The sequence below is a fragment of the Phocoena phocoena genome, chromosome 2, assembly GCF_963924675.1.
Source record: "Phocoena phocoena chromosome 2, mPhoPho1.1, whole genome shotgun sequence".
Taxonomy (NCBI): Eukaryota; Metazoa; Chordata; class Mammalia; order Artiodactyla; family Phocoenidae; genus Phocoena; species Phocoena phocoena.
In genome coordinates this window covers 110,276,395-110,301,852 of record NC_089220.1, presented here as the reverse complement: position 1 = coordinate 110,301,852, position 25,458 = coordinate 110,276,395, and the positions used below count along the sequence as shown (strand labels likewise).

The 25,458-nt window shown below is 39.6% G+C and overlaps 1 protein-coding gene across 2 annotated transcripts in view; it reads right to left on the bottom strand.

Moving 5' to 3' along the window:
- Positions 1-25,458, bottom strand: part of MAP2K5 (mitogen-activated protein kinase kinase 5) — a 267,232-nt gene that overhangs the window by 59,224 nt on the left and 182,550 nt on the right. Inside the window, exons 17-19 of one of the 2 annotated variants that reach the window (XM_065871152.1) lie at positions 20,500-20,529; positions 1,042-1,068; positions 698-730 (exon numbers count right to left, since the gene is read on the bottom strand). In XM_065871152.1, coding sequence (XP_065727224.1) covers positions 698-730; positions 1,042-1,068; positions 20,500-20,529 — 90 coding nt within the window. The remainder of the gene's footprint in view (positions 1-697; positions 731-1,041; positions 1,069-20,499; positions 20,530-25,458) is intronic. The other variant, XM_065871153.1, reaches the window with a different exon arrangement.

The following is a 25,458-nucleotide window of genomic DNA, read 5'->3' as shown; positions in this document are numbered from 1 at the left end:
CTATAAGACTGCTAATTTACAGGAAAAGAAAGGAATTTAAAGTCAGCAACAAAAGTAGTTGATTGAGAATGAAATTCAGGTAGCTTAACTCCATAAAGGCAAAGGGACAGTGAAACTCGGATACAGATGATCAGAGGTAGGATGACTTAACATGTGAGAATACTAGTTAAAAGCACAAAAAGTTAGGAGTATGTTCTGGGGAAAATGCCTAATTAGGAAATTAAAGCTGAACTGTTGACCTAGAGCTTCTGAACACTTTTATCACTCTGCTATGCTTTCGGTAAATAAAGCAAGGAGGACAAATTTTATCCAGCTTATGTCTGCTGTTCAACTCTGACCCTTGCCTACTGAATGACTTTAAATATGTGTTACGGAAAAAATGATACCACTTTAATTTCCGGCTCCATCCCCATCTGGCCAGAGAGAGGATAAATTAATATTATCGTGTTTTGTCTTTAGGGCTTCTGATGCCCCCAAGGACCAGCCTGTGGGACAGTCTGTTTTGGCAGAGAGTCTCGGCTGGAATCAGAAGAGCAGGATTCAGGACAAGGCCAGTTCACGTAACACAGCTCAGAGCCATAGAACACAACTTGCTCCGAGGATGTTGGGCATTGTGCTTCATTAGGAAACAAAATATAAGCTTTCCACACCATTAGGAATGACTTTAGGAGTGAAAGCACATAAGACGATGCCTCACCTCATCAACAATGCACTGCAGAAGCTGGAGAGGCTGCAATGGGAAAGAAGAAAGGAAAAAGTATTAGCCTCTATGCAATATCTTTACAGTGGAGTGGAAAGAAAAAATCATTAATGCAATAAAATATAGCAAGATTAATCAACAACAGCAAACTCTTATAAAAACATTGATGCTCAGGATGTTCTATTATTTCTAATGGTACCTAATCTAATACAGGCAGTTAAAGGTTTGCATTTTCTTCAAAATGCAATTTGCCAAGTTTAAAACAAGGCATTCAAGCATGCAAAGGAAGCAGCCATCAGGAAAAAGAAAAGTGAATTTTTTTCTGAACTCATAAAGCTTACCATTAAAGATCCCTGGTTTTTCTGAATCTGAAAAAAGGCAATATGTAATTAGCATGTCATAATCAAAATGACTCACTTGGACACATTATGATCACTGAGAGAAAATTATTGCATTGCTGGTGGCAATTTGTGGGCATGTGTTAACACAATTTACATAATGAAAATACACAAATGTTAATAGCTCGCTTCTCATTTATAGGCGAAAGTCAGCAGAATGTTAATTTCACACAACACTTTTTAGTACCCTCCAGGTTGTATTAGAATAGGGAGAAAAACCATAATCCATTTCAAAAGGCTGTTTACGATTCAGATATAAATAATGTTTTATATTGCTAGATTGTGAACACTGGGCTTAATGTTGCAATCATTGCTAATGTTATGAAGCTCACTCTTTTAAAATTAAAAACCGATTTATTTAAAATTGAAATTAAATCATAGTCAGAAATTAGAGTTTTGGATTCCTGCCAGTGTCTGCTCACAACCCCCTATTTTGTGAAGAAAACTTTAATTATGTGGTTGAAGTATTTGCCTCTGACTCAGGAGTGGGTAAAGACTCCACCTCTTCCAAAGTTCCTTCAGCAGGGCAGCAATGCTTTCTGGGAAAATCAAATTCATGCAAGTTTTAACACTGGTTTTCAGGGGATAAGAGCAGAGTCAAAGAAGATGCCTGTTCTGGAGGCAGCTGCTCACACAGCTGACACCGATAAACCACATCTCTTAGAAAGTTACTAAAATGTGACACCAAATTAATAAAACATCCACTTAGTAAAGTATTAAACACTTCAATGTGTGCCCCCCAACCAAAAAAAAAAAAATTGCCTGAAGTTATTACAAACTCAATGAAAATGTCGTCCCAGGTACTAAATTTCCTAAGGAGGAAAATTTCAGGAACCAAATATAACTACTGAGGAGACAGCTGTTTGCTGTGATAACTGTGCTTCAACCAGCGGGTAAAATATAGGTAAACTAGTAAATAGTCCCTTATATGCTTTCTTTTTTTGCGGTACGCGGGCCTCTCACTGTTGTGGCCTCTCCCGTTGCGGAGCACAGGCTCCGGACACGCAGGCTCAGTGGCAGTGGCTCACGGGCCCAGCCGCTCCGCAGCATGTGGGATCTTCCCAGACCGGGGCACGAACCCGCGTCCCCTGCATCGGCAGGCGGAATCTCAACCACTGCGCCACCAGGGAAGCCCCCTTATATGCTTTTAATGGTGCTTTTAATAGTTCTTTCACATACATGTTCTCATTAGATCTCACAACCACCCTGAGCTTGGCAGGGATGGTCATCTCTAGTCTATGATGGGAAAAACCAGGCCTCTCAGAGGTGGGCAGGCCCAAGGCCACAGGAGCAGGCTGTGGTTGTGCTGGGGCCTCTCCCGTGCTCCTTTCTCTCCAGCATCATATCTGCCTACAATCACAGCATTCCTTAAACACAACTTGATTTGCATGTGTTTATACTTGGCATGGTAAAGTTGATAAATGATCAGTTTTGGCACGTGGCTTATTCCCAACTAGACTGTTAAGCTCCTCAAGGGCAGAAGCCATGTTTTTGCATTTCTTTTGCATCCCTGTGGCTGATCAGCAGACCCTTCCACCGAGTGCTAGATGTTTTAAAAAGTGCTTTCCCATGTATTATCTCAGCTGAGCATGGTACCCACTCCTTCCTGCTCTTGACTCCTCATCATGCCCTCCCCAATCACCACTCCCTGAAACTTCCATCTCAGGTTGACTGGCTCTTAGTCTACTTTGATAGTTCCTACTGAATGTTGTCCTGATGCTTCTTCTTGTTCCTCTAGCCAATGAGTACTTCTGTGTAAGGGTCTGTGGGGAAAGATTGACATTAAAAAGGAAGACAGAGCTGTTACCTACCACCCTGGAGTGGTTAGGGTTTTAGTTAACAAGCCACAGCATCTTTAAAAAATCATGAAAAAACCCAGGTAAATTCTCCTATATCTTTGGTGTTTGCTTTTACAGTTGGTCCTTGATCAACATGGGTTTGAACTGTGCAGGTCCACTTATACGTGGCTAGTTTTCATTAGTAAATACTACAGTACTAAATGGTTCATGGTTGGTTGAATCCATGGATGCGAAGGAACCTCGGATACTTGGAAATTGGGGGCCGACTAAATTGTATGCAGATTAACCCCCTCGTTGTTCAAGGGTCAACTGTATTTTTTTAAAGTACACACAGATAAGCACCGCCTCCCCCAAACATTCTCAGTAAGATATATCTACTTCAACAGGAGAGTTACTTTTTCTAATGTACACAGAATTAGAAAGCTGTTTTTGACATCAAAGAGAGTGTTTTTCATAAATTTCCAATAGTCAGGGGGATTACAGATTCTCTGAGGAAAACATGTAGCAAACATTTTAAGTGACATGTTTCAAAATGAATTCAGGAATGGACTGTGAGACACTGTTCCCAGTAACGTGAGTTGTGTGAACTAAATGAAAATTTCCTCATAAACCGAGACCTTAGAAAAAGTTTCCATCCTGCCCTAATCTGTGGGTTAAAAGCATGGTTTAAGACAGCTTAAAATTGTACTATTTTAACACTTGCTCTTTACTACAAGAAAAGGAGAAACAGCAACATCAAAGTCTGTTTTATGATCTTATAACCATACTGTTATACTGTTTTGCCCAGGTTTTTAAAGGGAGACGCTGTTATCAGGTTTTATCACACACTTTGGATAGCAACACACTACATGAAATCATCTTCATAAATTTTGTATTAAGGTAGCAGTGCCAGTACATGAAATCGATTCAAAATGCTTAAGATACTCACTTACTTTTTAACAGTTACACAATGCAGTGACATATCTTCTTTTTCGCAAGAATCTGATGATGCAACATCATTGTAATTGATTCATTTCTCAATTAAATAAAGCTACTGTGCTTTTCTTTATATGAATGCCACATAGACCATAGAGTTAGATGTGTTATCTCCTTCCTCTGTCTCAGATATATGGCCTTAAGTGCTATATTCTGTTCCTCTGTTAATTCCACCAGAAAAATTTAATGTCACGGTCATATTTTTCAATTCTGAACTGCCATAAACTCAACTGTATTTATATTAGGCATATTTTTCACTGCTAAACTCTTTGTTTACCTTTTTCAAGATCACATTACTGTACAGGCGCAGCAATCATAAAACAGATCCAAACAAAGTCAGCCTCCAGTCGTGGCCTCTGCTTTTGCACACAGTTCATGAAAAAGTGAAGCCCCTAGTTTTGAAGCACATTAAAAGTGGTAGTAAGGGTCCTCGATATAAAATGTTAGCTTCGTGAATGCCTCTCTTTATTCTGGGTCTGCCTTGCAAACGCTTAGCTGTGAGAGCAGAGTTCAGAGGGACACAATAACATTGTTAGGGCTCATGTACTGCCTGCACCTCCCAACATATGAGATGCTGTTTATAACTAACTTGTCCAAGTCCACCTTCCTGCCTGTACATTTTGCTTGCGTTGAGCTTTCTATGTCTAACTGATACTTGGGGACAAAGAACAGAACGATAATTGCTCCAGTCATAGGCTTTGCTAATCAGTCTCTAGAACTAGTAGCATTTTGAAACACCATTTAGACAAACCTCTTCCCTCTTCTGGGCATAGATTTTTTTTTTTTTTTCTTTCATCAGCCATTAGGTTCAAGATTTTAAGCCACACAAATGGGATAGTTATGCCTCATTCTAATATAAGACAGACCCTTATGTGTTTAAATGGGGAAGAATGACTTCACAACAGGCAGGCCTAAAAATCAGTTAGGTCTGAAATTTAGGGTATTACTGCAGTCATATTTACCTTGTATTTCCTTGCAAGGGCCATACAGTTGAGTTGGCAATTAAAAAGCTCCCATAATATGACTTGTGACTTGGGAAAACAAACCTGGAAAGGAAACTGCCAATGCAAAAGTTTGCTCATGGGGCCTCAGCTATTTAATCAATGACTCTGGTGATAAAAATCAACTTTGGAAGGCTCACATTACGCTTCTATCTCTATAGGGGTACTTTTTACACACACAGTGGTAAAGCAGACCTTGCTACCAGCGCTTTTATATTATATTCAGAAGCATAATCAGAAAACTGAAATGAATCCACCTATGTAACTTAGAGAAGACACCAGCTATAGTTTTCATTTTCTCTTTTACTCTCTGAAATTATGGCCTGCCCTGCAGCTCTTGTCTGAGATTAATGCGTGACCTGGGTAAGATCTTCCAATATCAGTTGACAAATTTTCTCTTTACATATTTACTGCTTTTCAAGCTTGTGTTATTTTCTCTTAAATAGAAAACAGAAATATAAAATTAAATTATATGGTTGGGATTTTAAAAGAATATCGTTTTTATTTGTTGTGCTCCTGGCATCACATTCTAGCTTTCAATGTTGAACTCTATTCTCTTTTTAAATTTCAAATTTTAGAAACTGTAGTTATTTTGCAAGGACTCTTTTTTTTTTTTTTTGAGGGGGGGGTCCTTTTTTGGCCGCACCACGCAGCATGCGGGATCTTAGCTCCCCGACCAGGAATCAAATCCGTGCCCCTTGCATTGGAAGTACGGAGTCTTAACCATTGGACCCTCCAGGGAAGTCCCAAGGACTCTCTTTTCAAATCAGATTCATTAAGCTATAACTCTGGCTAAATATAAACAGGGATTATGGCAAACTGAGATTTTATATTCAAAATGAAGAATAATGACCTAATTTTTTTTTTTTTTTTTTGAGATGGAAGGGACCTCCAAGATCTACTCATTTTGCTGTTAGGGAAACTGACGCTCAGAGGGGAACAGTGCCCAAGGCCACAGATAGAACCTGGCTTAGAACTGACTGCTGACTCACAAGGCTCCCTAGTATGGGGACAAATGCATAAACTTTGGAGTCAGAAAGATCCCTGGAATTCCAGTCAGATCCCCATGGCTTCAGAAGCTCCCTCCCTTCACTAGGCTTAGGGCTCTTGTCTAGAAAGTAAAGGATGAGCTAGAGGGGCCCAAAGGCCCCCCAACCCCCCAAGCTGCCCATTCAAGCACCATGATTCTTTTTCCTACCTGAAGGAGAGCTGACACTGGCACTCAATCTGATTGTATCTGGCACTGTGCTGGGTGATAAGACTTAGGGTCACATCACCTCCAATCCATCATAACTTGCAAAAACAAAGTGCCCAAATCTCAAAAAGCCCTCAGTGAGAGAAAAAAATCACTTCCACATGACCACAAACTGAATACATACTGCTTACTAACACTAACTTAAAATAAGAGTACCCAAACAAAGGACTGTTTTTTTGAAAACGAACAGAACGAAACTTACCCGGGTTAACTACAAATGGGAATTATGGCAAACTGATATTTTTAGACGCTGAATGTATTATGAGACAAAATAAATGAATAATATATATTATTTCTAATAATATAAATGAACAAAAACAATTCACTTGTGCTATCCTATCTCCCCTTTTCATCAGCCTCTGTCCTTGTTCAAGTTCTTATCATGCCTGTGAATTTATTAGCATAGCTTGTATAGGACAAAACAAAACAGCAACAAAAAATAACTCATATCACTTATTTAAACACAAATCAATCGCTTAAAAATAAGTGATAGGAGGATTTAGAAAGGGGCTACTCAATAAGGTGTAAGAAGGTCACTGTGATTCCCACATTCTAAGATCCACTCACTGGCACCTTCTCCCTGCCCCACATCCCAAACTCGGGCTGGGGTGCTGCATTCAGCAGTGACCAGTTTTAAAAAGTTAAAAATAGATATCCCTGAATTTAACAAACAGCTGGGCGGGCTAGAAAGGCTCCAAGATGCCTAGAGGAGGGCACAGCTCAGATGGGACCAGGCAGAAAATCAGCGCAGCCATAAATTAGGTCACTTGGCTCTTACTGCTTCCCGAGTTCTCAAGGACAATGCATTGTCACACAACACACAACAGCTGGAGCACCAAGGTACGGTGCGACATCATTCATGTGCTGGGTCTTTCAATCAGTGAGCAGGAAAAAAAGGACCTGATTGCCAGTGTATACTCTTTTATCCCTTGTGTATGTAAAATTGACATAGCTCAGGTCCTCCCCCACACAGGTGTACAAGAGCCACAGAGTGAATCATCTCCCGGGCAGGTAAATGAGAATTATAATATTTAGTTAGACCTAAATTCTGTGAGAAAAGCAGGGGCTTAGGATCACAATTCAAAACGACCAATGTGAATTACAAAACTGACCTTTTTCCTAATGGTACAAGGTCTGGTCAAGGAGTCCACTAAGCACTAGCTTTTCAAAGAAGATTTTAGACATCTGCTGTATCAAACTTTTTTCTTTGCTCCAAATACTGTGTGGTCTTATTTCAGAACCTAGGAAGAATATCTGTTCTTTGTGTATGGGAGAGGGGTGAGAGGGGGAGGTGTTGCTTTTTCTGAGAAAGGCCTGTTGATCATTCTACTCCTTATGGTCAAATAAATCTGCCGTAGCAAAAGTTATTTTACTGCCGTAGCAAAATGTCTGAAAGGTTTCTTCTGGAGCTATCAGTTAGTTTGCATCTCTATTAGCTTAAATCCCCCACATGCCACAGAGTCCAGAACGATGTTCGAGGTCAAGTAGTCCAATTCCTTGTTCCATGTAGAAATTCACTTTATAATATTCCTGACAGGGACTTCCCTGGCGATCCAGTGGTAAAGAATCGCCTTCCAATGCAGGGTACATGGGTTCGATCCCTGGTCAGGGAACTAAGGTCCCACATGCCGCAGGGCAACTAAGCCCAACGTGTCTCAACTAGAGAGCCTGCCTGTCGCAAACTAGAGAGCCCATGCACCCTGGAGTCCAGGCGCCTCAACTAAAGAGAGAAAACCTGCATGCCACAACTAGAGAGAAGCCCGCACACCGCAACAAAGAGCCCGCGTGCCTCAGTGAAAGATCCTGCGTGCCACAACTAAGACCCGATGCAGCCAAGAATAATTAAAAGAAAAAAAAGAGTGGGGGAACCAAAGAAAAATAAATATTCCTGACAGACAGCTGGCCTGTCTTTGCTAGAAGACTTCCAGTGACGGGATTCCAATGATTCTATCTTGGGTAGCTTGAATTGTTAGGAAGTTCATTCTTATTTTGAGTCCAAATATGTCTTCCTATAAGATGTGCCCATGGTCTGGAGCTGTAGTGATTAAGTCTAATGACAGCTCTTCACATATCTGAAGATAGCTGTCATGCCTCCACAATGTTTTCTTTCCTGAACAAACATCCTATTGATATTTTCTTCCTAGGATCATTTGCTATGTTTGGTTGCCCTCTATCCTTCTCCCTTCCATTAGTAATGACACTCTAGCAGCATTTCCCCACCCCTAAGCAGCCCACGTGCTTCGTGGGAAGAAGACTTCGCCCCCCAGCTTTAGAGATGGGGCACGTGGTTCAGGCCTAAACTAGTTGGCATCACCTAAATGCCCTGGGTGCAGGGAGTTAAACTGGTCCAATCAAACTGAAGCCCAGAGCCTCTGGTTGCTTGTGGGGGAAAAAGAGACCAGCTCTTTCCTTCTAAACTGGGAAGCAGGTCACCCCAGGAACTCTACAGCCATTCTTGGTCTGTGAAGGGAGAAGCCTAATAAGAATAGAGCTCAAAGTGACTTACCGGATAAAGTTCTACCTAAAACCAGCGATACTTAGATTTTCGGTCATGTAATTCAATAAATTTACCTTATGATTGAGGCAACTTTGAGTTGGGTTTTCTGTGAGCTGAACCAGAAAGCTGTCTAGAAGGACCCAAGCATGATTTCACATTCTCCTTTGAGGTTATCTTTCTCTGAGTGTGGTGCCATATGTGTATGTTCCTCATAAAGTGTGATATCCACGCCTGAACACATACCTTGCACTGGCTTATATCACCTTGCTTTGGACACTATACACTATTTAGTAGACTGTCATAGAGGCTACAAGTGCATTCACATTTTTGATAGCCACGTCACATAGTTGGCTCAGTGGAGAGAAACAGAGAAGCGTGTAAGTCTTGGGCTGAAAAAGAATTACTTCTTTCCTGTACTCTTCTATTTCTTATGTGTTTCACACTGACAGAGTATTTGAGAGTCAAAATGAGTGGATCATTAAACCAATTACAGAATCTAGACAAGTCTGACGAAGTTTCTACCTGTTGTCTTTCCCCTGTAACTGACAGAAAATGCATCAGTCTTTTATTTGTTTGGCTGAGGAGAGTCTTGCCCAACACTGAAGCAGACTCATAGACTTGGTGTCTGAAAGCACCTGAAAGGTTTTTTAATCTGACCTAGCTTCCACCCCATCTGACCCTTGAATCCCTCCTTTACGCCCCTGCTGACCGAACTTCTGTCTGAATACATACAGTAATGCGGAGCTTACGTTTTCTGACTGTCCATTCTACCTCCTGTTCCAGTTCTACACTAACAGAACAAATCCACATCCTTTCTTACAGAGAATCCTCAAATATCTGAAGACAACTATCACATCTCCTTGGAAGCTTTTATTCTTCAGGTATTAATGCTGGCAGGGTAGACTGGAAATACGGACACGGAAGAAAAGGGGATGAAATTATTAATTTAAAGCCTAAGGATGTGTATTGATTCTTAGTTCCTACTGATTCTAAAACATGCTATTGCCAACATGTAAAAAAAAGTAAAATTAAACTAAATTATCAATTCATATATGTTTATGAAGTACTTTGTGCCAGCCACTGTACTAGACTCTAGGACTCAGATGATGGATAAGATATAATTGCTGGTCCACAAAAACAAAGTGACTTATTAAGTTCCCTGAAATTTAGTGGCAGAGCTGAAACTTAAGCACAGGGCTTGCATGCACCTCTAAATGTCACTGAATGTTTGTATAAAATATAGTTCGCTGGATTCAGGACACTGTAAATTTCTAAGACAGCTTCGCCATGCCCCCCAAAACAGGTCATGTTTTTAGGCATTGCAAGGAAGATTTTCTTTGTGAGCTAAGACTCCACATATCGCTCCTTTTTTTTTTTTTTTATCCGCGATATATCTGACAACATTTTTTGGCCTGCTGAGATTCTGAGATAAGCTGTAACTGCAGCCAACACATGGTTCATACAGGATTAGGAAAGAAAAAACATCTTGAAATACAGTCACATATAACCATGTTAATTAACATGTGTCTTAGTGGCTTGACTGTAAATTCAAAATAGGTTTAAAGAGAAAAAGTCATGGATTTAGAATGAACTGAAGAAAGTCTGACTTCTGTTTCAGTTTCGGTTCACACCTCTCATATTTTGATATAAGTAAAATAAGGTTTCAATAAACTCTAAGGGAGGACATGGGGAGATGGTGCTGAGTAAGGTGGCTGAAGGTGTAGAAAAGAGGAGGAAACTGTTCGTACAAGATGAAAGGAGACCACACAAGTATCTAGTCCAGCATTTTTCAGTCTTTGTTTACCAAATAGCTCTTAGTTCATACAAGATATTACTTAGACACATTTTGAAAATTAACAATGTGTTCGTGTGTGCATGCATGTGTGTATGTGCCAGAGAGTGGATGCCCACCTACTGTATTTGGCACGTGACTGACCTAGGCCACCTCCATCAGTTTCCAGATGAGAAAACTGAGGTCTGAGAAGAAATAAGGTCAAAAAACTAATAGGAACAGCCAGGACCAGAACTCAGGTTAACTCTGTGTGTGTGGCTGGGTGGAAACCATATACTGATAATGATTCAATTTGTCACTTGTTGGGTGTGTCACTTGTTGTACCCCAGTTGCCTCTGCCCTGAGCCACTGAGCATTTCCAGCTGCCTGGCTACCAAGGAGGCATAGGGCTGACCAAAGAGCAGGGGCTAGAGGGAGGCCTTTAGCCGGGAACATTCTTTTGTTTACTGTATTTTATCAGACTGGAGCTAGGACTGGGGTCGAGGTCTCCTCATGCCCAGAACGGTGCTCTCTGAAACCCGTTTCTGAACACAAAACAAGACAAGCTCCATCAGCCTCTTTGGTCTTTCTTTCCCCAGACTTCCTTACCTTCCCCCCATGGTGTCACCAACTACAGACCTTGACAGTGTACAGCACAACAGAGTCTACACTTGGTTCTAATTGCTTTCCTCAGTTTCCCACAATTCTTTGGGGATGACACCTTGGCTGTGAGCGTAAACAGACAACTGCCTCCTTTCTTAGCTCCTAGGAGCCCCTGGCACCCTCTTTCCACCTGGTGTGTCCTGGGCAATCTCCGGTCTTAAATCGAATCAGCTCTTTGCTCCTTTTAGGCAACTCACTGATTTTTCAATGAACTTAGCTTGTCTGTTTCATTGGCGCTAAAGAAGGTTGGGTTCTTAGCATCATCAACATTTTCGTTGGGGAAGAATTCCCAGACTCCCCAGGCATTAATCCAGAACTGTTAAATATCTAAAAAGTAATCTGTACTCAAACAAAGCTTGGCCAGGTCTGCCCCCTTTTTAACTCGGATGCCAATGAGCCCCTAGCCCCACATCTACCCAAGTTTTCTATACTGAATGGTGATAAATAAAACACTGGCGTACAATAAAGTTGATGTCTTTGTCTGTTGTTGCTGCTGCTACTACTGCTGTTGAAGACCACTTCCCCCCAGGGATCCATACCCATCAGCAATTACCTGGCAGGCATGAAGCATCCTACAACAGTGATTTCCATCTCTGTAGACACACCAGTTGGAGGCAGTACTTGAGTGGATGGGTGTGTGAAATAAGGATAGCTATTTGGGCTCAAAGCCTCTGGGTGCCTTCTTTCACTTTCTCCCCCTGCCCCATCCCTCTAGAGTGGGAGACAGTCTGATCCTGTTGCCAAATATCTGGTAATCATCAGTGAGTCATTTAATGGCTATGGACCCCCCTTTCCTCCTCTGTAAAATAAATGAGTTGGACTAGACCATTGTAAGATCTCCTCACATCCTAAAATTCTATGATTCCATGAGGTAGTACCAATGAAACCAAAGGCGGAAAAATGGAAGGCCTTCCAGACCACAAAGATTAAGAGGAAAAGAAGATAGCGAAGTAACCCCTGAAAGCCAGGCTGGGCACCAAGTTCATTACTTCAAACGTCAATTCTATTTCTGGGTTAAACTGATTATTTAAAAATTGTAAAAGAATCATGGTCCCCAGTTACTGAATTAAAAATGATTAGATCCTGCATATAATTCTATATATTAATGATGGTGATTGTGAATGATAAATTATAACACAAAAAAGAAAGACTTTAAAGGAGGGCTCTTATGGGATCAGAAAAGTAATTCATTTTAGTCCTAACTGGAGTGAGACATGGTCATATATTTTCAGAGTTACATAGGTAAATCCCTAAAGTACTTTCTGGAAAATATAAATAATACTAATATTACCTTGCTCTTATTTACCACCTTATTTTTTTCAAAGTGGTCTCTTAGGTATTAGCTCATTTGATCATGACGACCAATCCTCCAGCAGTCTAGAAAATGTTCTACGATATGCCAAGTTAAATTCATAAAGGGTGGCAGGGAACCCCTCAGAGGCATATGCCAACTGACCTTAGGGTAGAAATCTTAAAATGCAGTGATTTCCAACCTCAGACTGGCTCTCAGTCATCTCAAAGGGATTCATGAAATTCTCAAGCTTAATTTCATTATCTGGTCTCGGCTACACGTGCCATCTCCATCCTGATACAGCACTTCTCTCCTCTATCATTCTACCAACATTTTCTTCCTTCCCTCCCGGTGTTGCTTTAAAAGTCATCTAAGGACATTCCCAAACTATGAGGGAGATGAATGTCACAGTAGCAGTAGTAACCTATTGCGTTGAACTGCTTACTGCAAGGACACCAAATACAACATGCTGCTTTAGACCTTTATCTTTTACAAGATGACTTTCCTCTTGACCAAAATACCTGGAACGTTCTTTTCCATCCTTCTAGCCTTAGAGCTCAGCTCAAGCATCATCTACCCTGTGAAACCATAGTTTCCTAAAGTGAGCTGACCTCTTACTCTTGAGGCCAGAGCATAGTACCTCCTGTAGGGCTCCTTTTATATCAACTGTCATTTGTTTATGTTTTTCTTCCCACTGCATTGGACTCTTTGACAGCAGGGACCACATCTGTTCCGTTTCCGTACTCCCAGTGCTTAGCACAGTGCCAGGACAGAGTAGATGCTCAATGACAAATACATGTTCAATTAAACTGAGATGTATGTCATAAAATAGCTTAGAAGGTGCTATAAAACCAAACCAACATTGGGTTAGTGTTTTTTAAAAAAATAGAGACAATCACTAACCTAGCTGGCTAACTACATATACCTCAACTGAGGTATTAACAAGTAATTTATCTTTAATGGAAAGTTTCACATTTCTAAGCTACACACACTTGGAGGATAATGCCTCTTCCATTTCTGCTCCATTTTAAAGATATAGTGGGAACCCACCTCCTGTCTTCAGCATAGACTAAGCAAATAAAATTATGAGACCTCTTGATAAGTATGAAATAGACACTGGGAGAAAAATCTGACATAGGCAATTAAAAAATTTCTGGGAAGAAGCAAATGTGTGTCAGTGAACACCTTCATATCACCTAGATTTCACCTCTGCATTTTATGGAACATAAAATCTGATTTTATGGCTTGAAATATCAGTATATTTTAACTGTCTATATCCTCAATAGTGAGGATGAAAATAAACGATGAATTAAAACATGTAGGCTAGAAATGTTTGGAAAAATAAAACTGCACACATATCACTCTTTTGGACTATTGCCAATTAAAGGTTAGAACCTGAAGTTGGGGTAATAACCCACTGCTGTTTTTTTCTTTGACCAGAGATCTCACACAAAATCTGGATACTTACAGTGTACTAAAATCCTTGATGTTCAAATTTCAAAAAGTTCATGCAACAAAGGATAGATTCCAAACACCTCTTTTCAAAGAAGGCAAACTTTTTAGGTTTAATTTTGCAATACTAGGTTGGCCTAGGCATAATTAGTACATTAATACATAAATAAGACAGTGATATCTATAGTGTGAATTTAACACTGAATATAAAACCATATTAAATTGTCAAAATTAGGATTAATAATAATATACTCAAAGGATTTTAAAACATGAATAAAATTAGGTGTAAAAACTCTAGTATTTTGGGGCTTCCCTGGTGGCGCAGTGGTTGAGAGTCCGCCTGCCGATGCAGGGGACGCGGGTTCGTGCCCCGGTCTGGGAAGATCCCACATGCCGCGGAGCAGCTGGGCCCGTGAGCCATGGCCGCTGAGCTTGCGCGGCCGGAGCCTGTGCTCCACAATGGGAGAGGACACAGCAGTGAGAGGCCCGCGTACTGCAAAAAACCACCACCACCACCACCAAAAAAACTCTAGTATTTTGACATTAACTTTTGAAAAATGTTTAATATTTCAAAATAGTTTTAAGAACATATGCTTTCTACTTTATTACAAGACAAATACTCTATCCAGAGCACAATTTATTACTACAAAATAAACGTATGTTTAAAAGACAGTCTGTCAATTGAAAAAAAAAAACCTCACACACATTAAAATAGCAGGTTTCCAGGCCAAGTTAAACAAAATATTTTCTACTTGACAAGCTGCTTACATTTAAATGAAAACAGGGCAATTGTGGTCAATAATATGGATTGCATATAATAAAAAGGACCTTAGATCATGTTAATACAAGGATCAGAAAGCAGTAACTTAAATTAAAACCACCCAATTATTTAGCAAACTTTCAGATACAGCAAATAAATTAATCTGTTTTAAATGAAAGTGCTCAGATAAGTAGCTTTTTGACCTATGAGTAAGTCTCACTAGCAGCAATCACAGCAAAGCAAGGATCTGCTGAAGCAAGGCAAAGCCCCCAAATCAAACAAATGGTATCAGTAATCAAAAAGCATTTGCAAAACATATTTCCTTGGTTAGTAGCAGGGGGTTCTGAGCAAATGCCGCCTACAGCTTCCTTCATATTTTGATACACAGTGTACGGGGGGGTGAACACATGTTTCTCTTACCCATGAACAAGTGGGGTATTTTGCTTTTTAACAACAGGATATTTTCATTTCTGTACTGTCTTGTGAAAAAGGCCAGTCATTATACTATTAAGAATACATGTCTTTCACTTAAAATCCTCTATTATCCACTTATGTTTAACTTGTATTGGGATTTAAGAATGCGTCTTTATTGAGACAAGTAATATGTCATCATTTTGTTCAGCTAACAGGCCTGACAGACCCTGTCTCCTTGAGTTAAGCACAGCAGATCTCTGTTTCGTACATTGGTGGCAAAAGGTGGCAGAATAAATGAGAAATGCCAATTGGTAGTAAAGATTTTTAATCCCGAAGATGCAGACTTTCCTTTTGCCTTGGCCTTAATTATTCTATTTGGCCAGATGATGGTATGCTTTTTCAATAAAAGTGATCTCTATATATTGCAATAATTTATTTGGATGCCATTGTCATGTATTTTAACAAATAACATCACTATTCACTATATCGCATATTTTTGATCCTTTTTACTACTTATCACCTTCTTTATTTGAAACAGATTTTTAACAGATAATCTTGATCATTACAACAATATCTTGCTTGCATTTTATTCAAATAATTCTTAAAAACAGCTTAAAAAGCCGTTTGGAGTAACATCAAGCTTGCCATCAATCAAACGAAAAAATTCCGCTGGCGGTTGTATAAACATCAGATCAAGTCTGATGTCTTCAAGGATTTCAGAGTGAACCATAAAAAACTCCATTAACTTCTGACAAAGAATGCAAATTAATCACAACATGGGGTGAAATGAAATTAAAGTCTCTTTTCTAATCAATGACAAGGCAGGATGAAATATTTGTTACTCTCTCTGCACTCAGACTGCCTAGGATGTTTGCACTTCCCTCGCAAAGCCCCAAATGTAAGGTGTGAGTACAGATTCACCCAGTCGCTGTTTAGCCCTCCCCGCCTCCCCCCCCCCACCCGGCCCCCCAGAGCTATCTGCTTACAAGTCGTGGAGATTCACAGAACACACTAATCATCTGAATCTCAGGTGCATCCAATTTGTTATTCACACTCTCCCATGCCAGTGAAAAGCCTGGCGCAGACAGATGCACCAGGAACCCTAAATGACAGTTTTGGCCTCCGGAAGTACAATCACTACAGCAAAATCTAGTACAGCCTCCAGGTGAAATGTCTGGAGCTCCATATGGAGCAGGGAAAATTAACAACAAGATGAAAATCACTGCAGCAGCAGGGAGTCGGAATTTTTGAAAAAAAAAAAATGAAATTTAAAGATGAAGAAAGAGAAGTAATAAATTAATGGGGTGTGAAAACATTCAAAGCTTTACAATACCAGGGGCACTATTTGCTCAGATTTTTTTCCTTTTTTTAACTTCAGGTCATTTTGATGTAACTTATTAACCAAGATCGGGAAATGCAGCCAAAAGAAGAACATTTTTACACATGCAAAAGTACCTTAAATACATTTGTATCTATATTATCTTCACTTTCCTGTGGCATCTTGCTTACCAATTTCCAAATGCCAGAGCTGGCACATCCCCTGAGAAGTCTCCGTGATGGATTTACTATCATCCTAATGCAGGGTACTGTTGTCAAGTTTGAATGAAGGATGACAGTTTTTAGCAGGCAATCTTTTTCCATTTCTCCTAAATTATGGTGTCGTTAGACAAACCATTGCCCACCATCACGTTTTTTAAGTCAACTGGATTTGGATCTACATGATTAACTATACACAGCTCTAGTCCTTGTCCGGACTTGCACATTTTCCCCGATGACTATTAAAGCTGAATTGTTCAAGAAATTGAGATACTAGCTGTTTACCAGATGTTTAAAAACACAAGTTTTCATTATGCTATTGCGGAATATCCTTCACAGGCATGCAGAGTTTAATGGCACTGGGGTCAGTGAGAGCTCTGGGTCCCTCCAGATCCATCACTCTGCTAAACGCATGGTAAGAAAAGCAAAAGGGCTCTAGGGAATGAATGGTCTTGTCATCATCTTCCGTGGCACAACCCTTCTCATCTACACAGGAGGCCTCCTGAGGGCAGAGAAGGAGAGCCAGGAGAAGGGCTTGGTGGGGCTGAGTGGGAAGGAGGGCAGTGGTTTGAACAGCAAACCAAAATCAGAGTTCACAGAGCCAGTCATTTGGTTTAGTCGCCTGCAAGCCCTAGATCTAACTGTACCCATTCATCCCCAAGGCAAGGCGCCTCATCTCTCTGAGACTCAGTCTGCTCACCTGGAGGCTGGAAATAACAGTCCCGAGTCAGATAACAACAAGTGCTTTGGAGCTGGATGTCGGAAAGGTGCTAGGTGAATCTGACATCGTTGTTCCTCCTATTATAAGCTGTAGTAATAAGACCGTGTATCTATAATGGCTCCTAACCTTTCTTTCCATAGAGCCCTAAACTGCATGCCAGTGAGGCTACGCAACTTTAAGGCCTAAAGGAAACTAAAATAGACAGTGTTTTCAAATAACAGATAAAAACCCAACCCCCCAAACAATGATATTCATGGAGAACGATTATCTCAATAAAAATCCAGTCCTTTAACCTTTATGTTGGTCCCCAGCTACTGACTCTCCCTGCTATCTTCCCAACACCCCTCCCTCATCTGCATCCCCACCAGATACACACTGTGTCACCGGCAGGAAGAGACGCTGCTAACAACGCTGTCAGCAGCACTGACGCTGGGCTGGGGGAAGGACGAGTCTGTATGCTGGCCTTGCCTCCCCTCTTTCCCTTCTGCTCATTTTACACTCTGCTCCAGCTGCAGCTGGCAGGTTGCAAGCACAGCCTCTTGCAACCTTTGGTTGAGGATTAGAAATTCATATCCATAATCTTATTTGATCTGCATACTTCTAATCAGATAGGAAAGGCAGGTATCAGGACGCTCATTTTAGAGATGAGGAAACAGGCCAAAGCAAGAATTAAGGCCTGCAGTGACCGGAGCTTGTTAGAGCGGGGTTCTAATCCTAATCTTCTAGCTCCTGGTCTAGAGTTCTTTCAAACAGGCCAGTCTCCTCAGCTTGCCACTAGTGAAGGCAGCTGAGATCTAGTTCCCTGATTTGACTTTGAGTACCCAGCCCTGGGTACATAAGGGATGCAAAACTGTGAGATCTTAAGGATATATGAAAATCTTTCATGTGTTCAAGGGCCAGACCAGTGGGTAATAATTAAGATGAGGCAGTCCTCAGCCCGGTAAATAAAGCTTTGACTCTATGGTTGCTTTGTAAACTAGTGAGTTACCTATCACTGGAGGTGTTCAACTTTGCTTTTCAGAGATATTGTAGAGAGGTTTGATTTGATGTTGTCTGAGATCACCTTCCACTCCTGAGAGTGTGTGATTCACTCCTGCCTATTCCACTTGGGATTCAATGGCCCCAAACCACCTACAGTACCACAATGAGCAAATCAACCATCCTGTTTGTCCAATTTCTGAGGGGAGGCTATCACACAGAGTGGTTAGGGGTTCAAATGAGATAATATGGGCCAAAGAGAAGGTATTATTTCATAATCCAGTCCCTGCGATACTATAAAAATAAACATTTTTCTTCATGTGCTTTATTTGAAGGCAAAAGGGTAGAAAAGGAATCTATAAAGTAACCTTTCCCAATCTTCAGTCTATAGTACAAACCCTGTAAAATAAATGCCAACTCCATCAAAAGTCATTAATGATTCCAGCAATGAAGTGCACAAACTTCTGTTGAAAGACCTGGGAAACAGGCCTGATGGCATCAAAGCTGCTTCTATTATTTGAAATCAAAGTCCCAATTTGGTGACAATATTCTATCACGATTCAAGGAATACAGTTTTCCCCTCACTCTGGCATAACAGTGATTGCTACCTAGGGAGTTCAACACATTAGAATTTTCCAACTTCCACTCGACTGATCAAGTAAACATATACTTAAACATTCCAGAAAACAATACTGCAAAGGTAGACAGCCTCTTTCTAAATTCGACCAGAGCCTTCAAAAGCTTCATTTGTCAAATGCAATCGTTTCTTAGACTTATCACTTATCAAATCTCACTGATTAAATACTCTAGGCATGAGGAATCTCAAGAATACAGCTACACTCCCAATCTTTGGTATTTTTTTTTCTTAGATGGCTTATACAAGTTTTCTATTAAGACTTGTTTGAGAGAGAAGTTATATAGTGCCTCTTCTCTTCATTTACAAAATTTGAGGGGAATGCGTACACTGGCCAAACAGTGAATTGTTTAAAAATTACTGACAGAATAAGAGGCTTACCAAGATAAATATTCTAACGAGCTATAAATCCTGAAAATGTGATTTTAATTTGATGGGCTACCTAGAGCTAAGCAGCAAGGCTGTACACAGTAAAATCTCACTAAATGCGAGCACGCATGCCAAGTGATTACACTTAGGACCTTCTCTTTAAGGAAAAGATTATGTTTAAACAAAGAATCCTACAAATTTGAAAAGTGAGACTGACACTCTTGAACCTAACAACTTGGATGGTTTCTCCTCCACTTATCTGATGGCTCTAACTGTAAAAGAAAAAGGATACAAAAGAGACATTTCAGCGTGTGAAATGTCCACATGGGTACCAGGACAATTTGCTTAAAACTGCTTATAAAGATGGTAGAGAGAATGAGCCCCATCCTATTATTCAATAACCATGTTTGTGACACATCTGCATAATCTAACCATGCATAAATTAGTATGTGTAACACAACACGTATTTGCATAATAATAGCAAGTTAATAGATGCTTAAAGAGCAGAGACCAACACCACCTTTAAATCAGACATGCCTCCGGGCACTTTGGCCTGTACAGACCAAGATGCCAGAAAAACAGGGAGCATCAACCAACAGTCAAACCATTCATTTTTCATCCCTCTAGACATTTCACTTATTTCCCCACACACACTGGGGAATCATTTTCAAACCACAAAATAGCTTTATATTTTAAGTGCTAGCACCCTTCTATAATAAAAATCTTAAAGAAATTACTATAGAGATTATTATCAGCAATGGTAACATAATGGACATTTTATTTTCCTAGAAATGTAAATAGGAAGGGCAAATTTTTTAAAAAGAAAATGTTCGAAATCACAGCCACATAAAATTGGGGGCCCATCTATTTGCTTAGCAAAAATAATGACTTAGATTAGATATTTTCACCCTTCACCTCAATCCTTTAATTCAAATAACTAATTGAATCCAAAAACGCAAATAGTGTGTCAAGAAGAGGCTGTGTCCCTTTTCCAACCTCAGTAAGAGCACATGCTACTGGGTTGGGATGAGGAAAAACATTACCAGTGCCACACAAAGGAAGAGCACAATGATGGCTTTCAACCTTTAACAAAGAGGAAAAAAATCTGGAGTATAAAAAAATCAAAAATCAATAGAGACTCCTAAATGACTCCTTTAAGATATCACTTTTCAATTTAACAGGACAGATTTATTTGTATGTGGCTCAAATGTTCACAATTGCTCCCTGCACTTCATACATAGGAATGAATGTCACAGTGGAAAACGGCAGTAATGAACAATCTTACCTGAGGATATGGAAACCTCCCAAGAGCAAGCTGAGAAAGGAAATAATATTTGTCTAGTTATAGATTTGCATGCAGGGCAGATCTTAAGACAGACAAGTACTAAATTTCAGAATCACATCCAGCAAATATAAAAAGCTCACAATCTTAAATGCACAAACTAAATTATTGCTGTAATTACATTGAAAGCTATATATAGAATGAACATTTACATTGGACAATGTTGTATCCCTGATAAAATATTCTATTTTTAACAACTAAACACTATCCTTACATAGTTTCTCTTAGGAATATTGTCAGCTGTACGGGCATTATTCACATTTACAAGTGTACGACAGTTTCTTCTAAACAGAGATGTAAAACCATAGGATACTGTTGGCTTTTCCTCTTGTAAAAATGGAAACACTTAATTGCTCCTAGTCCACAGCTCTGTAGAATTTTCAGTTATAAGTATTATAGGAAGAGCTGTAGGAAATGGGGAGTGGGCCATGTGAAATAGAAAATTTTGCCATTATTTTCATTTATTTGTTAGTTTTTTTCATCCATTCATATTTAGAAGAAAAGAGCTACTACTAGTGGGAAAGTGGCAGTTCAAGACTATGAAGTTGGAACTATAGGTCTGAAATTGGGTAACTGAATCCTTACAACTTCCAATTTTATTTAATTAGTAAACTGCTATGTGTTTCTAGGCCACTCACTTAATTTTGGTCTTTGAATTCTCACCTGTGAAAACAAAATGATTCAACCAGGAATAGGATTGATATGAAGCGATAAGATCAGATTTACCAAACATACCATAATTTATTTAAAGAGAACTGTGGCTAAATTTTGCAACTTCATAATGTGGCCCATCGTCAGGTCTGAAATCCTTTATAGGTATTTGTAAATATTTTCAAAGTAGAATCACTACATCAGGGAACTTTGAAGCTAGAATGGATCCAAGGAAACATCAATCTGTTTTACAGATCAGAACCCCAGAGTCCCATTGAAGATGTTTCCACACAGTTAATCAGCAGAAGCCTGGGGACTGACCCCAAGACTTGCAACGTAGTCCAGGGTTCTTTCCAGCATATTACATTGCTTTTCTAGATCTTGAGAAGTTGTGCACTTATCTCAAAGACACTGACACTGCTTAAACATTTCTGAACTCCTCTTTTGGAACTGCTTTTAGAATCATTTCAAGTCACAGAAGAACTACTTCATTTTATTAGAACTGCATCTTATCTTGAGCTTAAAATCATACCCCTCTGTTTTTTGATCATGTAAATTATTTGTTGACTAAGGTCTGAATGGCCTACGGGTATTACTAAAACCCAAAGCCAAATTCAAAGAAAAAATATTTTGTTCCTTAATAAGGATAGACATGAAGATGCTGAGGTTAATTTTTAAAGTTCTAAAACCAGTTTGAGCGACAGCAATGTAATAGGAATAAACCATATGACCATGTAAGGTGACTACTTGGAAAGGGCCAACACTCATTTGGATGTGTGTGTGTGTGTGTATATATATGTGTGCGTGTATATATATATATATATATATATATATATATATATATATATATATGAATACTTGGTAAGATTTGTTACCTTGTACTCATTTCTTGTATACTCAGAATTCTCAGATTTTCAAGACATAAAGTTATACCATCATTGTTTCATTTGCTGGATGTCATTAATCTGTTCAACTATAGAGTGAAGGAAAGAGAGTATGGATGTTAATCAAACTCCCTTTCACAGTTTTGTGTGATTATGTCTGTTGTCTATATGCTGCTATTAGTTAGGAAGGGGAGGGACTCAGCTCTCCACTGCCTCCACTCCACCCTCACCCAAAACAGGTTATTGATTTGACTTACATTCTGTAAACACAGTGTGTTTCTGGCCAATGAGAATGTGCACATTGATTCAGAAAGAGCCACTGTGGTCTTTTGTGGCAGTAATGGGTGGGCTAGGCATTTGCACCATTCTGTACTGAACTGACAGGCAGTGACAGCTCACCAAAAGCTGTCACCTATCATCACACCCATCTGCAGATTATGAGTTTTGCACATTCTTTCATTTGGAAAAAGTAGCAAGAGGAGGGTCTCTCGCCTGAAAAAGCTGACAGCTTGATAACTACTAGAAAACGTTTAGAACATCCTATCTGAAGTCCTTCTACAGGTGCTGCACCATTCACTCTGGTATATGTTGAACATGTCATTAGGGCCTATGGAAGAATTCTGTCCACGTAGCTTACCAGCAGAAGAAACTTGCCCACCATATATGCAGTTAAGGTCTAAACTAGCTGGCCAGTGCCAACACTGGCCATTGGTTCTTGTAGGTTAAAGAACTCAGCAATGATAAAAGGAAGACTTTAAAAAAAAAAAAAGAGTAGGATGAGGTGAAAAATGTGAACTTTTTCCACTTCAACACAAAGCCTCAAATTCTCAAGTCATCACTATTCTATGGAGAGGCAAGGCGACAGCAGACTTGGGAATGTGCACTCGTCTACGTGGCCCCCTCTCACAACTGGTAAAAGGTAATTAGGCTGGCTGATGATATTCATTTACTCTGTAAGAGACCTCCATCAAGAGAACAGAGAGAAAATTCAGCAGGGAGCATCTCTGTACCAGCCTGCTTGGGAACAGGTGGCAATGCTTGAACTAGTGACCTCAACATTCTTGGAACTGGCTTTACTCACGTGCACTTTCCTGATATCCTGTGGAAGCTCAGTCTTACTTGTCAACTACATTCCTGCGAGGACTGTTTCTAAGGCACCTTGCAGGTCTGACCTCTTTTCAATCTGAGGGCAGAGAATGGTCCCCTGTTCTTGACCAGAGACGCGCAACAATCATTTCCTCTCCCACAGCGTCACCACTGGGCTGCTCCGGTGGCAAGCCAAGGATTCCAACTCCACACGAGTGAAAACTGGCAGCGGTGCTATAAGGCTGGCACCACAAGCAGTCATTTTAAGGCCCTGGGAGAGGGAGCTGCCTTCCATGTATGTCTCTGCCCTTTCAGGTTGAATGCAGCTGCAATGTTTATGTTCTACACTATTTATCTGGTGGCCAAATAGAGGGAAATATATAGCTAAGCCCTAGAACCTCTTTATCAAGTTCAATTAAGAGAAGGTAAAAAAGGAAAAGGGCTCTTAGCAGATATGGCTGAGGCTGTCAAAAGTCAAAATAAACACTGAACCCTTTATGGGGAAGAGGGAGTACATATGCTATGAGTGAATATTTCAGAGACAGATGGACCTGGGGCCATTCTGTATCTTTTACCCTTACTGGTCTATTAATCTACTTGCATTTCCCCAGTTTTTATTGTCAAGGTATTATAAATTAGGAAACTTACAAAAGAGAGTATGTAATCTTCTCTGAAATGGCCTGCAGATATGTCACTGTACTAAATGTGTTTCAGATTTAATGAAGCTTTAATGTCCTTTTTAATTTTGCCTGTTTCTGTATCACCAGGGGTCGGGCAAGGCAATCAGCACTCAAGAGGGTGGTTTGGTTTAAAACTCGGAAAAAACTCATTTGCTTATGAGTTGCACTGTATTTTCTTAATTAAATTTACTGAGTAAAATGGTTTAAGTTCAGCCAACCAATGACCTTTGTATGTAGATGCAGATTTATAAATGGGTTAAAGAAGAGAAAAAAAAAGAATCACAACAAAGCAAACAGATTAGGGCTTAGCCAATGGAAGTGTTTGCCCTCTTCATCATCTTTACAAAAGAAGCATTTAAATTTAGGCAGCTTAAGTCCAGTTTAAAAAAACGTATATTGAAAAATGTGGGCGCACAGAAGCGCCAGCAATTCATCAAATGACTCTAACATCCTTTTCATTCCCAGCAGGGGAGCGGCTCACATTGTAAAAGATTTGGAAAAGCTTTATTTTGGGGAAGTGGAGGTAGAGATGAGGGAGGGAGTGGATTCTATTTAATGTTAAATAAAAAAGTGCATTTTAATTCTAAATACATAAGATTCAGCAAAGTGCTAAATACTCTGTTCGTGGTGGGAGATTTACTATGCAAAAGGCAGAAAAAGAATGCTCTAAAAACATTTACCAGTTGGGAATACACTTAAATAACAGTAAACCACTAACCTTTCACTGTAAAACTAGGACTGCTCCTCAGTGTTATCTTATTGATCTTTGATTTGTCCAACCATAATCTATGAAATACTCTTGAGTTAGCAGTATCTGAATAGGTTGGACTTTATCATTTAAACAACCAATATATGTGTGAGTGCGATTATAACAATTGCCAAATACATAACAAACGTGTGATAGAAACCTTTGTATTTTAACAAAAAGGGTAGAAGATGTTTATTTACAAAGCAACAAAGATGGCTTCTGTTGATAATAAGAATAATTATTGTCATGAAGTCATAAATGATAAAGAGAAAACATACATTGTAACCAGAAAGCAAGTGCAGGACACAAACTCAGGATATGTTTTTGGTGATCAACTGACCAACTTAGAATATCAACAATGTGGGAGTAGCTTTAAATTTACAGCTATACTGAAGAGCACTGGATTTTATAAATTCTTAATTTAGACATATTCTATGTTTCTCAGCAAAACTGCAAATTGAAAATAAGCATTTTCAATATAGCCAGTGATCTAGCTGAAGGAGGACTTTATAGTCTGAAATGTTCTAAAATTTGTTCTTAATTACCCTTGTGCACATTTTACACAATTAAATTTCCATCGAAGGATTTTGCATTTAGATTGTGCACTGCAGTTAAACCTTTATTTTACAGAAATGCAGCAGCCATTTTGGGACATTCAGACACAGGGAAACTTTAAAAAATCAGACTTAACTACTGGATTACATAAAATTCCCTAGGTGAGATTTCATCCCAAGATCAATTTACACAGTCCTAGAGAGAGTTTAAATCATCTGAAACTATGCTAGCGAAGGACCATAATAAATACTAAATACCTCAAAATCTACCCTAAGATTTTTCTTTTCTTCCCGTGTAT